The following is an 18,021-nucleotide window of genomic DNA, read 5'->3' on the forward strand; positions in this document are numbered from 1 at the left end:
TTAAAAGTATAATGTGTTGGTTTATTTGTATTTTTTATTTATAATATTTAAAATATAAAATATTATTTATTATATGCAGTTAAGAACGGCGTGCCGCGACGATGAATAATAAAAAAAATAAGATGTATTTTATTTTACTAAAATTAATTTAGCGGAGCAAATTAACGTTATTAAATAATAAAATAAAAAATACTGGGGTTTGAGATGACAAAGCACAAGTTCTAATAAACACAGCACGTTTAGAAACTTACACATACGTGGCCCAATCAGAGACCAGAATTCAGTCACCGTTGAACTGAGAGAATCAAAGAAAGCTTTACGAAAATAATAAGGCATGATTGAGGCGAGGCGCTGTCCACACCCAGCAGCCCCCAACTCACACACCTACGCATATATATACACCAATATATACAGACCAATTTACCGGAAAAAAAAAATACATACAAACGGAGCTGTGGAAATGGGTACCACTTCTCAGGCGTATTTAGAGAGCAGCAGAGTCAGAGAAACTAAGGCCTTGATCGCAGAGCTCTGCCGCCATTTCTACAATCTCGGTTGGGTATCTGGCACTGGTGGCAGCATCACCATTAAAGTTCATGATGATTCTGTTCCCAAACCCGAACAGCTTGTTGTCATGTCCCCCTCAGGTACATGTTTATTTTGCGTATCTACTGATGAATTTGGTGTTTCCGGAGTAGAGATTTGAGTTTTGTGGTTAGATTTATGCGGGCTCCTGTTTTCTTTGGGGGGGTTGTTTTGGGTGAAAATTGATTCTTGTGGGTGTTTCATAGGCGTGCAGAAGGAAAGGATGATGGAGGATGATATGTATGTGTTGTCTCCCAGTGGGTCTGTGTTGTATGAGCCGTTGGCTAAGCCGTGGCCGTATAAGCCTCCTAAATGTTCTGATTGTGGCCCCCTGTTCATGAAGGTGTGAATTTGGTTTATAATTTTCTTGTGATGATTCTAATTTCTGGTTTATGGACTCTGTTCACTCTAATGCTGGGATAGACTTTGAATGGTTTGACCGTACATCTAAGTTTAATAATTCTGTTATGTTTTTTTTCTAAGTAAAAAATAACAAAAAAAAAGAATAGTTTCCATTATGCACGAATTATATTCCCTTATATGTCTGTGGTGCGAAACATCCCATATGATTATTTCCACCTCGATGGGGAGCAGAGGTTGGTGTTTATGCTAGGACATATGTAGTAAATGATTTGAATCCCACAATCCTCATGTGGTAATTGTTTCAAAGAAAATTCAGGCTTCACTTTACTACGTTGAGTTGCTCTTCGAGATATGTCAAGATGTAGGACAAGTTTCTTTTGCCCTTTTTTCCTTCAAGAAATATATCAAATGGTTTGTCCATTTATTATACTTTGTATAACAAAAGCTATTGTGTATTAGGCATATGAAATGCGTAATGCTGGTGCCGTTATCCACAGTCATGGAATGGAATCTTGTCTTGTTACAATGCTCAATCCTTCAGCAAAAGAATTTCGGGTATGAATGTCGGTTTGTTTGTTCTCTGACATAGATATAGTCTAATCTTGGCTTATGCTGCTCTATTTCATTCATTTTGCAGATCACCCATATGGAAATGATCAAAGGAATTCAAGGTCATGGTTACTATGATGACCTTGTTGTCCCAATCATAGAGAATACTGCCCATGAAAGAGAGCTCACTGATTCTCTTGCTGAAGCAGTATGTTTTTTCCCTTCACTTTTGCCTTCATGCCGGTTTTACTACTTACACAGTATTGTATATAGCTGTGTGTAGTTTTACAAACTCAGTAATAGTAAAGTGTTTGGCATACCTTTCCCCAGAAGAAGGCAAATTGACAATAGCAGGATGGCATTTGAAACAATTGCATTAGTTCATTTTATAAGCACAAGGAAAGTTTCTTTTAATGTCCAAAATAATTAAAGAATTGATAGTTCTAAGTGACAGGCAGGCACATCATGTTACAACTTATACTTTTAGTTTTTGAGATAGAGAGTATCTTCAAATTGTTCTCTTTTTCTCGTGGGATGTAGACTTCAAATCTTTTATAAACTATAGCCTGAGAACAATACAACATTGTATAAAAGGGTTAACTCTTCTATATCAACTGAAGTAGAGTTTCTAAAAGATGAGAATGTTGATGGAAATTTTAAGCCCGGGATCTCTAATTGAGTGTATTATAGCCATAGCTTGATTGGATGAAAATCATGAATTTCAAGTGATTTAGAATGTTACAACTAATAAGAGTATGGGGGATGGTGTTATTAAGTGAAACATAATTTACAATCTATTCAAAGGTATCCCCTTGGTCTACATACAGGTCTTCAGTGTGTGATTCATTTCTGGCAAATAGCAGTGTTGTGCAATTTCTAGTCTTCTCCTTTTGCAGATCAAAGCTTACCCTAAAACCACTGCTGTGCTTGTCCGGAATCATGGAATATACATATGGGGTGATTCATGGATCAGTGCAAAAACACAGGTGAGTATCAGGAATTCAAATAGCCTATGTCTAGTTGGTTATGCGACCCATCCTGAGCATTAATAAACTCTTATGACTTGTATTATGGTGCTTAATGTTGAGATATTCTATTTGTATTGACCCATTGTTGGAAACGAAAAACAAAAAAGAAAATAGGTTAGTTGGTTTGATATCATTACAAAAAGTGGTTATTAATATCAGAAGTGGATCATTATTGATGCTCTGACTTTGTATTGTTCCTGTAATCATTTTTGGTTCTTGCTTATATTTGATTATAAATTAATAATTTATAACTTAGTTTTGCCATTGTTGATTTGTCCGCACTGGGTTGGATTAAATCTGATAATTATTATGACATCTATCATGCATTACAAAATTACATTGTTGATTTGTTCACATTAAGTTGAATGACTAAATCCAATAAAAATAATTGACCTGCTACAACTGTTATATATCGTAGAATTACTCTCTCATTGTCTATGAGATTATGTAAATGTGATTGAGCCTTGAGGATTGATTTTGTTAACTAGAATGCGATGCCAAATACATTTGTTTCTTGAATAATTTGTCAAATAAGTGCGATGATGCTACCCAGTAGACATGCAATGGGGGTTGAAAAATTTCTGTCTTTCTTTTCCTAATCGTATCTGAGATTACAGAGAATAGAATTTCTGCTAGCTTCTGCTTATTCCATGGACCTCTGGTTGCTTCCCTCCTATTAACAACTTTTGTTTGACGTGTTTTTTGTTTTATTGGTAATTAATTTCAGGCTGAATGCTACCATTATCTTTTCGATGCTGCCATTAAACTTCATCAGTTAGGATTGGACTGGTCAACACCATCTCATGGTCCCATTCAAATTCCAAATGGGGTTCCAGGCAACCATCATTACACTAAAAACTCTGCAAAATCGGGGACTTTAAGTAATGGCATTGAACCATCAAGAGTAAGTTTTTTGGCTATTCCATACCATGTCACATGCTCTGGGCACAGCTTTATTATGTGTTTTATGTACATCTATATCTATCAATTGCAGCGCTGCATTGTACTGGACATTGAAGGAACTACTACTCCCATATCATTTGTTTCGGATGTTCTCTTTCCATATGCTCGTGATAGTGTGGGGAAGCATTTGGAACTGACATATGATACAGCAGAGACTCAAGATGATGTTAAGTTGCTAAGAGCGCAAGTAAGTCAACCATCAAAAACATATCTCTATGTAGTTAAAGGTTATCCTCAACTGTCATTTTGCTTTAGAAAGTGAATTTTTGCATGCTTAATTGCTCCTTAAGATGTAAGTATTTTGTTTAGGAAGTCAAATTCCTTCAACTTCTTTATCCAGTGAGAAAGAATAACTCAACAAACATTATGAAGTGCAACTCGTGGGACTATCTTGTCTCTTTTGTGCTGTGTTGCTGCAATATATTCTGAACAATAATAATTTTGTTCGAAAGATGTGATTATTGGTTAAAGATCATTACAGGTGCAATCTTTCATTTCTTTTGAAGGGCACGAGGTGCAGGTCATCTACAGTTTGTAGTACTTTCTGAGATCAGTTAGTTGGTTTCTATGTGTACTTTGAGTTAACCTAAAAAGCTCCTCCTATCTAAGATAAAAGCGTCCCAGAAATTTTGGCGTAATCATCACCATGCAGTTCTTATTGGTGTCAACCATTGCCGTCCTAATGGAATTTCTACAATCAGGTACAAGAAGATCTGGAAAATGGTGTTGTTGGGGCAGTTCCCATCCCCTCAAATGGAGAGAAACAGGACATAATTGCAGCTTTGGTTGCTAATGTTGAGGCCATGATTAAAGCTGACAGGAAAATTACTTCCTTGAAACAATTGCAGGTAAGACTAAAATTATCTAGTTCTGTCTCTCTAAGCACTTCAGAAAAAAATTGATGAGAACTCCTACTGTATAACCAACTCTCAGGGTCATATATGGCGAACTGGGTTCCAGAGGAAAGAGTTAGAGGGAGTGGTATTTGATGATGTACCTGCTGCTCTGGAGAGGTGGCATGCTCTCGGAGTTAAGGTTATTCTCAGTTTCAACTTGTTGATGAAGTCTTGCATTACTTTTTGGTTATCTCTACCTCTCCTGATTAGCATTCTACATAACGCTTTTGTTGGCTAAAAGTTCAATGTATCACCCTAGCTTATGGAGCTATATACCAAGCAAGCAAATTTATAAAAGTTTAGTTAAGTTGGCTGCACATTATTCTGCAGATTTTAAGGAGCTTGGAGAAAAGAAAAAAAGAAAGATCATTGTCTTTTCCTTCTTCATTGATAATTAATCCTGATGGCTTTCTGTGCGACTTAAATCTGATGCCTATGGGATTCTTTTGTTTCATAACCTAAATATCTGTCTTAGATTTAGTCCAAACATCCCTCTATCTTCACCTGTAATCTCTATGTTGTTGAAGACTCCATTCTTTGGTCCTTGTCTTCACGTCCCCATTTTTACAGAGGTTTCTGAGATTCACTTCCGGTAGGAAGCAGCCAAGGTTTAGGTTAGAGACACATGTTAATCATTCTTTCTACTTTCTCTTTCCCTAGGTGTACATATATTCCAGCGGAAGCAGATTGGCACAGAGGCTCTTGTTCGGCAATACAAATTACGGGGACTTAAGGAAATATTTGTCAGGGTTTTTTGATACTACCGTCGGGTAAGCTTCGATCTTCACTACCCTTTGGTAGAAAGTATTCTATTTTTCATCTTTGCTCCCCGACCTGTCAACTGTCATGTAATTACTGCCAAATTTTCCCAACTTTCAGGAACAAAAAAGAAATGAAAAGCTACATTGAGATCACGGAGTCTCTGGGAGTAGACAACCCATCCGAAATTTTATTTGTCACCGATATCTATCAAGAAGCTACAGCAGCAAAAGCAGCAGGTTATCCTCCGCCTTCAATTTCTATTTTTTGCTTTTGTTGAAATTTCAAGCACTAAACTTGTTTATTTTCATATGTCCGACTATCATTCGTATTGCCTCCTAATGCAGGTCTACAAGTGATAATATCCATTCGCCCCGGGAACGGACCACTTCCTGAGAATCATGGCTTCCGGACAACTAAGTCATTTCTGGAAATTTAATACCCCAATGTAGTCCCGTGTAAACAGTTGGAGAACAATAATCAACATGTATTTGTTGAGGCAAACTTTTGTCCCACTCTAGTGCATGGATGAATTTTAAATAACTTTTCTTCTGTTGCTGCTTCCCAAATCATTCCAGACAGCCCGTTGTTCTCCGCTTTGCATCCCGTAAGACTGTCCTTGATTTCAAGTTTCATGGGCTCTTACATCATTGGTGTTATTTCTAGTAAAATTACACGACCAAGAGAACAAATTATTAGGAAAAGTTGCTTTCGGGCCATTTTCTCTGTTCTTGGTCAAACTTGTAATCATTCCTGCGTTTACTTAATAAATATTTAGTCCTCTTAATACTTTATACTTTCTTTCCCCACCTCCCTTGCACTAATTGCGTTTCCTTCTTTATTACACCGTCTCCTCCGACCACGGATTTTGTCAAACTACCCATCAAGTGTTTGAGTTGTGGGACAAAGCAAAAATTAGGATATTTTTATTAAGATAAATTATCTTGACACTCCCAAAAGGTATTAATTACATAAATAAATTCTTCAATTAATTCGAATTCACTGAATTTATTGATATTAACAAAAAAAATGAATAAAACTCCATATTTACCTTAAATTAATTGATTATTAATTTATTGCAAGTTAAATAAGTATATTTTTTTTATCAACTACTCTTATGCATCTCCCCATGCTAATGCATGTAAGGAGGTACATTTTAACTCTTATAATAGTAGTTTATTTAGAAAAAAATTGTTTAACTTGCAATAAGTTAGTAATAAGCCAATATGAGATAAATATAAATTTTTATTTATTTATTTCTAATATCATTTATTTGTTAGATGGAAACAAACATTAAAATACTAAATATAATAACCACAAAAAAATTATAAGTAATTACAAAACAAACTTTGACAAAAATGATGTACTTATCCTTAATTTATATTAGGATGTACTCTCCAAAGAACAACTGGTCTCATTTCTTACCAACTTGACTACTTTAAAAAGTTTGAACCAGCAATGATTAGGACTTTTGACAAAGTTGGACAAAAACCTGCCCAGAAAAAAAGAAAATTAATAGTGAACGAGGAATCTGGTCTTGCAACTTGCAACACCAAGCCAAATATGAGTACAAGTGGGGATTACTGGGAACCAACGTGCGCAATGCAATGTAAAATAATCCATCGCAATCCAATGTCTCAGACTCGTTCAAATGAAATTGAAAGGCTCCGTCCAACTGGTTGTAATCATCCTCCCCACAATCCCACTGTTAAGAACAACTTTTATTTAAGGGATAATTATTCTCTCTTTTTTCCTTAAATTATTGAATAATTCTATAGTGGATGGACTACACTGCCAAACTATAATCTAACGATGAAAGTGGAACGAAACATCTCAAGTTGTTTCTGATTTTACAAGTTGTATGCAATAATATTCTTGTCCTTTGATGTAAACAATGTAATATGTATGTAAGAATGTTTTCATGGGGAAAGTTATTCGATCAGCAGCAAGTGGTGAGTAAGAATCTGCATTAGTGCCCTTTTGCTTTCTTTTCAAAGGGGAAAACACAAGGCATCAAACATGATTTAATACCAATTCATTAACGTGGGAATTCAGTTTTGGTTTTTACGGTGTCTTTTATTTCATTTAATATATACAGAATTTGGTATAAAATTGATGATATAATTTTTATGCGCGTGTTAAAGACATTTATAAAAAATCAGAAAAAAGAAAAATTGGAGTAAAAAAGAAGTGTGTTTTTTTTTTTTGCTTAGAAGAAAAGATTAATTGTAGAAATGTAGCATGATGGCTACCTCACTCTGAAAAGCCTTATAATTACTCAAAAATTAAAACTATATTCCCTCAAGAAGAAGACTCGGAGAGTCGAGGCGAAGTCAAAGGAAAAAGCGGCAGCAGCTGTGGTTCCGCATTCCTCGGCGATGGATGAAAGTAGAATTTCTTCTCCGCTATTGCCTTCTCCTCTTCCATTGACGGCGACGGCATTGACGAGTATTTGTTCGAGGCCTCATCTGTTAATGGCGTAATTGGGCTCAGAACAAGCGCCGGAAAATCAAGAATGCTCGGGGATAGAATCTCTGGCTTGCGGGGTGAAAAGCCTGAATTTTGAGAGAAGCCCGGTATGAGGGTGTTGATCATGAGCCCGTTTTTCAGACTGTTCCGCCGCTCGTACAGCTTGAATCCTTGTTTCTTCTGGCCGGTGCTTTTGATGAGCGGGATGCTGCCGCCGAGTCTGGCGGCGGAAGATGGCGGCGATGGATCATTTTTGGATGCTTGTTTGGTGGTTTGCGAGGAGCCGGTGAGCATTTGCACCACCTGTTTGAAGGTAGATGTGTCTGCTTGCACAAAAGTAGTGGGGTAAGGATTGGTTTCATGAGATCTACAGATGGGCTTTGGGGTGGTGGGTGGGGTGGGGATCAGGTGGAGCGGCGACGGTCCGTTGCCCGTGATGGTGCTGCCACCATTGCTGTCGGGGGGAGATGGGTTGTCTATCTCTTGAGATTTCAATGATTCTATATCCATTTTTGGTGCTAATCAACAACTACTTCACCACCTGCACTCAAGAGAGAGAGAGAGAGAGAAATGTTTGAGTTAGTTTGGGTGGGGGAAGAAGGGAGCGAAAAACAAGAAGGGGGACACTTGGTGAGAATGGGAGATGGGGTGTTTGTGTTGTGAGGTTGAAGGGTCTTGTAGCCGCACTTTCTCTCACTAGACTTTTTCTCTCTCATGTTGTTGTTGTTTGATTTTTGGTTGATGGTGGGCCTGGGGGTTATAGGGACTGATTGGCTAACAAGAATGTGCGTCTCCCCAACTGTCTTTTACATGATATCACCTCACCCCACCCCACCCCACCACCATGGAACTTAACTCTATTCCTAAGCCTAAAATTCAAACTCCAACATGTCTCATCACAACCTTCATATTCTCATTTCTTCATCCTTTCTTTCCTATTCATGTGCCTCCTTTTAATAACTACAATTTTATCTTTTTAAACACGTTACAACCCTACCCTCAAAAATTTATTTATTACATTTAAGTACTATACGATTTTTCTAATATGATCCGTATGACAATGAAGTGAATTTAAGTCCAACAGATACGAATGTACTGTCTACTTCTATAGTAATTTCTTATTGTTTTTGTACTTTTTGAACGAATTCGTTAATTTAATTGAACCAAAATTTGAATTTAAATATATTAAATGACATAATGAACCAAATGCTATATAAAAAAGGTCCGAGCAAATGCTGACATGGATTTTAAGACGTTGAGAGAGCTCGTTAGGGCTGGGCATTGAGCATCACCCTTGGTCAAATTATGTTTAACTTGGTTGAACGTAATCATTCACTTATTATATTTTTTAAACTAATTCTTAAAATCTAGAAAAAAAAATCATAATATCATCTATAATTAAAAATGTTTGTGGGGGTAGAGGAGCAGGCAGCAAGTAGAAACTTCAAGTCAATAAATAGAGAGAGTGTGAGGATATTGGGATTTGGGATGTCAACGTTTGATGCCATCTCCCCCCCCCCCCCCCCCCCACTGCTTATTTATATTATACGACTCACTGACTTTTCCCATTCTCGCCGCCTTCATCTCAACGTAGATAGTGATGGAAATTAAGTTTTACATTCAAATAACAACATACACTGCAAAATATATAAATGCTCCCACCCACATTATTTTATATCAATTGAGCATAACATTTTTTACACAGTATAAATTATTTTAAAAATAATTACACTTCTTAATTTATAATTTATTTATACAAATCACTCATTCTTTTTGCATAATTACAAAAACAACCTATGATAGTCATGATGTTGAAATTTTTTAAATGATTTATTTTTAATTTTATAAAAAATAAAAATATTTTTAATATATTTGAGGGGTATACATATAATTATGAAAAGCTATATCTAAATTATAACGATATAGGATATATGCAAGAAAAATTCACACCAGTTTGACTCTTTCAATGTGTTGGCTATTTAAAATTTATTATTTGGGGTACGTTGGTTTTGCTTCTTAGTTGATTATTGTATATGAAATAAAAATATATTATGGTTCTATAAGTAGGAAGAATATTAAAATGTGTTTCATATCACATGGAGAAATGTACAATTCAAGTTATAATAATTACTTATTTTATTATGATAGGAATGGTAGATCATAATATTATTGAGCATCACTCTATGTGTGAGTTTTATATTTATATCAAGATACATAATATATAATTTATTTTATTATTTATATATTTATGATGAAATTTGGTAATGTCCATGAATTAATTTAAAGATCATACTAATAATAATAATGATGATTGAGTAATTTTAATTATTTTTATTATATATACAATTAGGTAGATTACTATTTGTACTTTGGTTTAAAAAATTCATCTCTTAATTTTTTTAGTAAGTTTTAACATTTTTTAAAAATATTATTTAATATAACACATATAAAATGTATGTTATATTTTAATATCTATTTGTAATCTCTTATACTTTTTTAAATCGACAAGTCCTAACAATTAATTTATAATTTTTTTATATCTATTTGTGAATTATATATATATATATATATCAAGATATATAGTGTGCAGTCTTGTACATTTATGTTAAAATTTGGTAATTTTCATAAATTTATCTAATAATAATAATAATGGTGATGATGATGATAATGATGGTGCTGGTTGAATTGTTATAATTATTTAACTATTATTTTATTATATATAATGAGATCAATTATTATTTAGTATTTTAATTTTTAAAAATTTTGTCTTTTAAGTTTCTTCCGTATGTAATAAGATCTACATCTTTTAAAAAACAATTTATGTTAGCTTTTTTATTAATATGAATAACTATACAAAATCATATGCAAGTGTTTTGATAATTTGATTTATATATATTTTTTAAATTTTTATGAATTATATTAGTACTAAACTAATTAATAATTTATACTTATAATAATAAATTAAAATTTGTAATATTTTTCATAATTAATATAATAATATTTAATATATTTATTTATAACAAAATAAATTATTAAAGAATATACACCCGAATAATTTTATTAAAAATATCTCTCACATTAATCACTTCTGAATTCTCTCTCTTTCTTTCTCAAGAAACGGATCGGGTGGGTTGCCCGTTGCCGAGGCGGAGCTCCATCGCCGCGAGTTGAAGGACAACTTCCCGATTAGAGTCGGATGGCGTTTCCGTCTCTTCTCATTTCTTCCTAGTCTTTTTTTTTTCTTTCTCCCCAATTCCCAGATTTAAATCATAAAAGGCAAAACCCTAGCTCCAAATCAACCATTGCAAGCCCCAATCCATCTACCACCGGCAACAAGGAAGGTGATTGTTGTTGTGTCGGCCAAGGAAGAAGCTCGAACAGGTTTGTCATTACATATCATAGTCTTGGTCTCACCGTCGACTTGTGTGTGTGGGCGCGCCTATGAGGAGAAAATCTTAATTTCTGTGTTGCTCTAGTTTGGGGTTTTATGTGTTGGTTTGGTGCTTCAGAAATGAAAATGGCTATGAACTGATTTGGTATGAAGAAGAAGTCCTTTTGGTCACTGCTCTCTTTGTATGATCTTCTACTCACTCTTTCTCTCTCTAAAATCTCTCTCTCTAGAATCTGTGATCTCTCCTCTCGCTACACACTGGCTCGAGCTCGAGTTATGAAAAATAAAGTTGAACTCGAGCCAATAAAAAATGATGGACTTGTGTATTTTTGTTTAATAAAATTTACATTTATCAAAAAAAAGAAAAAAAATGATGGAGCTAGGCTCGAACTTATTCCGTTTATGTTAAGTTGTGAAGATTGATTTGAAGAAGAAAAGGATAACCTGATTCAACTTAGAATTCCCAAGTTGAGTTGGAGAAGGATAACCCGATTCAAAGTTGAGTTGGAGAAGGATAACCTCATTCAACTTAGAAATCCCAAGTTGAGTTGGAAAAAGGATAAGTCATGGCTATATATACTACTCTTATTAGCATTGTTTTAATAGAGCAAAGTAGAATAGAGTAGAGAGAAAAGAAAGAGTTGAGACGAGGGTGAGTGTTGTCTTTCACGTGTGGTGAAGACTTGCATACAAGTGTGTGTGTGTTGTACTCCTCAATTTTTCTCCTCTTTGAGTGTTTTCTCCTGGCTTGGTATCGCCCCCAGACGTAGGATTTATATCCAAACTGGGTTAACAAATTCGTGTGTCTTTTACTGCCTTCATATTCCACCTGTTATCCATCTTAACCCGATCCATTTCCTAACAACTGGTATCAGAGCCTGGTTCAAGGAGTTAAGATGGAGGGAAAGTTTCCAGTCGAACGGTTCAATGGTTCCGACTTTGGGTTTTGGCGTATGCAGATGGAGGCCTACCTGTACGGGAAGGACCTGTACGAACCACTTGCAGAGAAGTCCGAGAAGACGAGTGATGAAGAATGGAAGGTGCTCGATCGAAAGGCGATGAGCGCAATAATCCTGTCGCTCTCTCGGAATGTCGCCTATCATGTGAAGGGAGCAAAGAGCACGAAGGAAGTTCTACAGACTCTTGCCGATATGTACGAGAAACCCTCAGCAATGAACAAGGTTATGCTGATGAAAAAACTATTCAGGTTGCAGATGGAGGAGAGGAAGTCGGTGGCCGATCACCTCAATGACTTCAACCAACTCACGACACAGCTGGCGTCTGTGGATATCGTGTTTGACGATGAGGTAAAAGCGTTAATTTTGCTTTCATCTTTACCTGACAGTTGGGATGTGGTTGTTACTTCAGTGAGCACTTCGTCTGGGAAGGAGAAGATGAAGTTCGACAACATCAGAGACATGATGTTGAACGAGGAAACCCGTAGAAAGCAAACGGGTGGATCATCTGGCTCTGCGCTACATACAGAGTCCAGAGGGAGACCTGACACACGGGGTAAATACCGTGGAAGGTCAAGGTCAAGGTCCAGGGGGAAGAACAAGGGCAAGAAGGAGATGGTGTGCTGGAACTGCGAGAAGCCCGGACACATGAAAAGCGAATGTCGGGCGCCAAAGAAGGAAAAGGAGGGCCGAACAGCGAATGCCGCGACGGAGGAGATCACGGATGCACTCTTGTTGAGTGTGAGCAGTTCTTCCGATGATTGGGTTGTGGATTCAGGGGCCTCATTCCACTCATGCAGCAACAAAGACATCATGGAGCCATACACCTCAGGTGATTTTGGCTTAGTTTATCTTGCAGATAACAAACCCCTCAAGATTGTAGGAAAGGGAGATGTGCGGATCAAATCAACGAATGGGTCATGCTGGACCCTACATGATGTGAGACACATACCAGGACTGAAAAGGAACTTGATCTCAGTCGGACAGCTGGATAGTGATGGATTCCACACGACGTTTGGAGACGCGAAGTGGAAGATCAGTCGGGGAGCAATGACTTTGGCTCGAGGACTAAAGTCGGGAACGCTCTACATGGCGGGAGGATCTAGTTCAAACATTCCCTTTGCAGGAACTGTATCGCAGGCTAACCTGTGGCACAATCGCTTGGGCCACATGAGCGAGAAAGGAATGAACGTGCTGAAGTCGAAAGGACGGTTGCCCGAGTTAAAATCGGTGGAGGTGGGTCATTGTGAACACTGCGTGTTCGGAAAGCAGAAGCGGGTGAGCTTCTTGACCACAGGAAGAACTCCGAGGAAAGAAAAGTTGGAGCTTGTTCACACCGATTTGTGGGGGCCAGCACCAGTGTCATCTCTTGGTGGATCAACGTACTACATGACATTCGTCGATGATTCCACTAGAAAGGTATGGGTGTATTTCTTAAAAAGAAAATCTGATGCCTTTGATACATTCAGGAGATGGAGGGCACTAGTGGAAAATGAGACAGGTCTACAAGTGAAATGTCTCAGATCGGATAACGGTGGCGAGTACAACAGTGAAGGTATCAAGAATTACTGCGCCGACCATGGAATCCGAATGCAGAAAACAATCCCGGGGACACCTCAGCAAAATGGCGTTGCTGAGAGGATGAACAGAACACTGAATGAGCGTGCGAGATGCATGCGATTGAAGAGCGGACTACCAAAGATGTTTTGGGCAGATGCAGTCAACACGGCTGCTTTCTTGATCAATCGAGGGCCTTCTGTCCCGTTGAACAACAGGATACCAGAAGAGGTATGGAGTGGTAAGAAAGTGGATCTTTCTTTCTTACGTACGTTTGGTTGTTCAGCCTATATTTTGAACGATGATCGGACTAAGCTGGATGCTAAGTCGATTAAATGTACATTCATTGGGTATGGGACTGACGAATTTGGGTATAGATTCTGGGATGATCAAAACCGGAAAATAATTCGTAGCAGGAATGTTATATTCAATGAGGATGTAATGTACAACGACAGGAAGGTAAGCCCGGACGATGACAAGAAGGAAAGGGAATTTGTTGATCTCGATATTTCAAATTCCGGGATCATGAGACCAGCAGATACGGATTCAGTGGGAGTTCAGACGGACGAAACCGAACAAACGGAGATAGAGCCAGAACCAGTATCGGAGGAACCGATTACTGAAAGCAGCACACCCTTGGCACTAGGTCGAGAACCGAGGCTGAGAAGGGCCCCAGATAGGTACTCCCCCTCTCTTTATTACTTGCTTTTGTCTGATTGTGGAGAACCCGAATGTTACGCAGAGGCAGTCAATGATGTCCACAAGAGCAAGTGGGAGCTTGCGATGAACGACGAGATGAACTCGTTGAAGAAAAACAACACATGGGAATTGTGTCAGCTCCCAAAAGGAAAGAAGGCCCTACAGAACAGATGGGTCTATCGGGTTAAGGAAGAATCAGACGGGAAGAAGCGGTACAAGGCAAGACTCGTAGTAAAGGGATTCCAACAAAGATACGGTATTGACTTTACTGATGTTTTTACACCTGTTGTCAAGTTAACTACTATTCGTCTTGTGTTGAGCATGGTAGCGGCAGAGAACTTGGAGTTACAACAGATGGATGTAAAGACAGCCTTCCTACACGGGGATCTTGAGGAGGAGATATACATGGTACAACCAGAGGGGTATAATGGAGATGATCAGCAGGTGTGTCGCCTGAAGAAAAGCCTGTATGGATTGAAACAGGCTCCGCGGCAGTGGTACAGGAAGTTTGACAACTTCATGCTAGAGATAGGTTTCTCTAGATGCAATGCTGATCATTGCTGCTACGTGAAGAGGTTCGATGAGTTTTTTATCATTCTACTCCTGTATGTTGATGACATGTTGATAGCAGGATCAAATGTCAAGGAGATCAATAGGCTCAAGGATCAGTTATCGAGGAAGTTTGACATGAAAGATCTTGGCGAAGCAAGACAGATATTGGGCATGAAAATCACAAGGGACAAAGGTATTGGTAAATTATGGTTATCTCAATCTGATTATATTGAGAAGGTATTATGCAGATTCAAGATGGAAAATGCAAAACCGGTTGGAACGCCATTGGGAAATCAGTTCAAACTATCCAACAGTGATTCGCCCCAGACTGACTCCGAACGTGCAAAGATGAGAGTCACACCGTATGCCTCAGCAATTGGGAGCCTGATGTATGCTATGATCTGTACTCGACCGGATATAGCACATGCAGTGGGAGTAGTTAGCCGTTTTATGAGCAATCCAGGAGTGATGCACTGGGAAGCTGTGAAATGGATTCTTAGGTACCTGAGGGGTACTAAGGACCGAGCATTGGTGTTTGGTAAGGGCAAGCTTACCTTGTTTGGGTTTGTTGACGCTGATTTTGCAGGGAGTGACTATGACAAAAGGAGGAGCACTACAGGGTACGTGTTCACATATGGCGGTACAGCCGTATCCTGGGTCTCAAAGTTGCAGAAGGTTGTCACACTGTCCACGACGGAAGCTGAGTACGTGGCAGTTACTGAGGCAGCTAAGGAGCTCATTTGGCTGCAACACTTGTTGGGTGAATTAGGGAAACCTCAGGCAGATGTGATTCTTCATAGCGATAGCCAGAGTGCGATCCATCTGGCAAAGAATCCCGCGTTCCATTCGCGGACAAAGCACATCGAGATCAAGTACCATTTCATCCGACAACTTCTGGAGAAGAAGGCACTGCAGCTGGAGAAGATCCAAGGAGAAAAGAATCCTGCGGACATGCTGACCAAGGCGGTTGCGATGGCGAAGTTGAAGCTGTGTACGGCTTCGACTGGCCTTGATGACTAGAGTGGACAAACCCGGCGGTACCAAGAAAGAAGTGGAGAAAAGCTAATCAATCTTCAAGTGGGAGATTGTTAAGTTGTGAAGATTGATTTGAAGAAGAAAAGGATAACCTGATTCAACTTAGAATTCCCAAGTTGAGTTGGAGAAGGATAACCCGATTCAAAGTTGAGTTGGAGAAGGATAACCTCATTCAACTTAGAAATCCCAAGTTGAGTTGGAAAAAGGATAAGTCATGGCTATATATACTACTCTTATTAGCATTGTTTTAATAGAGCAAAGTAGAATAGAGTAGAGAGAAAAGAAAGAGTTGAGACGAGGGTGAGTGTTGTCTTTCACGTGTGGTGAAGACTTGCATACAAGTGTGTGTGTGTTGTACTCCTCAATTTTTCTCCTCTTTGAGTGTTTTCTCCTGGCTTGGTATCGCCCCCAGACGTAGGATTTATATCCAAACTGGGTTAACAAATTCGTGTGTCTTTTACTGCCTTCATATTCCACCTGTTATCCATCTTAACCCGATCCATTTCCTAACAGTTTACACTCCAAGCACAGAACAATAATTAACATAGTATATATCATAGGAGCCAAAACTATGTACTGAAATTCTTAGCGAAAATAATAGAAATAAAAATAAATTATTTGTCTAGTTTTCTAATAATACATCTAATTTATATATATATATATAGAGTAAATTAAGTAAAATATAGATTTAAAATGAAAAAATGGTGGTAGAAGACAAGAGGAGAATGGTATTATTAGGGAGTGGTGTCAGCTCATCTGCAAAGTAATGCAGAATCTGCAGACATGTTTCACTAAATCCTGCTATCCTCACTTCACTTCACTTTATTAATATATTAGTTAGGTAAAGACACACAAAGATTCTAAAACCAGATTGCTTTGTCCTCACAAAATAAATAATTTTGGTCCCTGTATCTTAGGTTGTATAAAAGAGTGCAATACATTTAAATAAGGTGTTTATTTTATATTATGGAGACTCGTTTTTAATTCATTAGTTTGGTACTAATTATTGTTTAGATTAAATAACTTAATTTCACCTAAATAGATACGTAGAGTTATTCAATTCAAACAGAATAAATACACATATTATGATTAATACATAATTATTATTTTCATCCAAAAACTCATACTACAAAGTAAATGCTCAAAAAACTAGTAAGTCCTTCCATGTTACAAAGTGAGGTCACTTGGAAACCTAAAAATTAGAATTTCTCTCTCCCACACACAAAAGGGCCCGTAATTCCCACCACATTCTTGATCATAATCTTAACAAATTATGTTTCCTTTTCTTAATTATGTAGCACAGGAATAAATATCGATTTACCGTCGCTACATACACTGGTCTGGTAATTAAATCATACCTTTTTTATTTGAATAATATGAGTTTTGAACTCACTGAAAATATATAACTAGTTACTTAATGTGAGTATATTATAAGTTATCGTGAAATGGTTAATCACACATGGAATGAGCATTGTCAACTCCTATAACAGTACGATTCCCAGTCCCAGCTGGTAACTAATTAAAAGTGGGTTTAGTTCATCAAATTCTGGGAATGCAAGTAAAAAGAATCCAATTCCCATTAAATTGGAATATTGGAAAAAAGATGGAAATGCTTGAAGTGCCATGATATATAAATATGCTTTCGTGTTGAGAGACTATACTGTCTATACTTATAATACAACCCTTTGACAATTTCACGTGACTTGTTAGGCTTTTTAAAAGCATTGAATAAAGAGGGAATTAGTTAAGACCTATCTCTCACACTCTTCATACATTAACTTAATTAATTAATAATGATATGTACCACTAGTTATATATCCTTGCTATAATTCTTTTCGCCTTAGTTCGGCACTTTTAGCACAAAATTGTATATATGATTAAGTTCCAACGCGAGTCAACTATTCACGTCAACTGAGTGCAGATTAATTATGACGTAGATTCTACTGTTAATGTAATAGGATTCGTACTGTTCGATATTTTTTTACTTGATTAATATATTTAGCAGAAAATGAAAAACCCTGATTTAGATAAGTATATATAGCCAAGAATCAAGTTCTTTCTCTAAAACTTCTTTAATTATTATCCAAATTACTAGAAAAGGAAAAAGCTTAAATTAAAGAAGGTAGAAGAAAGTTTTTTTTTTCCGGGGGGAGGGGGGGGAATACGTGTGGATATATATATATATATATATATATATTTGGTCTTATAAAAATCTGGTG

The 18,021-nt window shown here is 37.2% G+C and overlaps 2 protein-coding genes across 2 annotated transcripts; one reads left to right on the top strand and one right to left on the bottom strand.

The window, feature by feature from the left end:
* The first annotated feature begins 353 nt into the window (after positions 1 to 353).
* Positions 354 to 5,937, top strand: LOC105165393 (putative bifunctional methylthioribulose-1-phosphate dehydratase/enolase-phosphatase E1 1). The gene is made up of 12 exons (XM_088876644.1): positions 354 to 647; positions 792 to 928; positions 1,408 to 1,503; positions 1,586 to 1,705; positions 2,394 to 2,483; positions 3,253 to 3,429; positions 3,520 to 3,675; positions 4,190 to 4,336; positions 4,422 to 4,523; positions 5,045 to 5,154; positions 5,264 to 5,382; positions 5,491 to 5,937. The coding sequence occupies exons 1-12, from the start codon at positions 461 to 463 to the stop codon at positions 5,580 to 5,582; spliced, it is 1,533 nt and encodes a 510-aa protein (XP_088732770.1). The 5' UTR covers positions 354 to 460; the 3' UTR covers positions 5,583 to 5,937.
* Positions 5,938 to 7,323: 1,386 nt separating this feature from the next.
* LOC105165392 (VQ motif-containing protein 4) lies at positions 7,324 to 8,411 on the bottom strand. Its single transcript, XM_011084388.3, has one exon. It carries the CDS (start codon positions 8,120 to 8,122, stop codon positions 7,445 to 7,447), a length of 678 nt encoding a protein of 225 aa, XP_011082690.1. The 5' UTR covers positions 8,123 to 8,411; the 3' UTR covers positions 7,324 to 7,444.
* Positions 8,412 to 18,021: the final 9,610 nt, after the last annotated feature.

This window comes from Sesamum indicum, linkage group LG12 (assembly GCF_026168435.1).
Source record: "Sesamum indicum cultivar Baizhima isolate 11 linkage group LG12, ASM2616843v1, whole genome shotgun sequence".
In the NCBI taxonomy this organism is placed as follows: Eukaryota; Viridiplantae; Streptophyta; class Magnoliopsida; order Lamiales; family Pedaliaceae; genus Sesamum; species Sesamum indicum.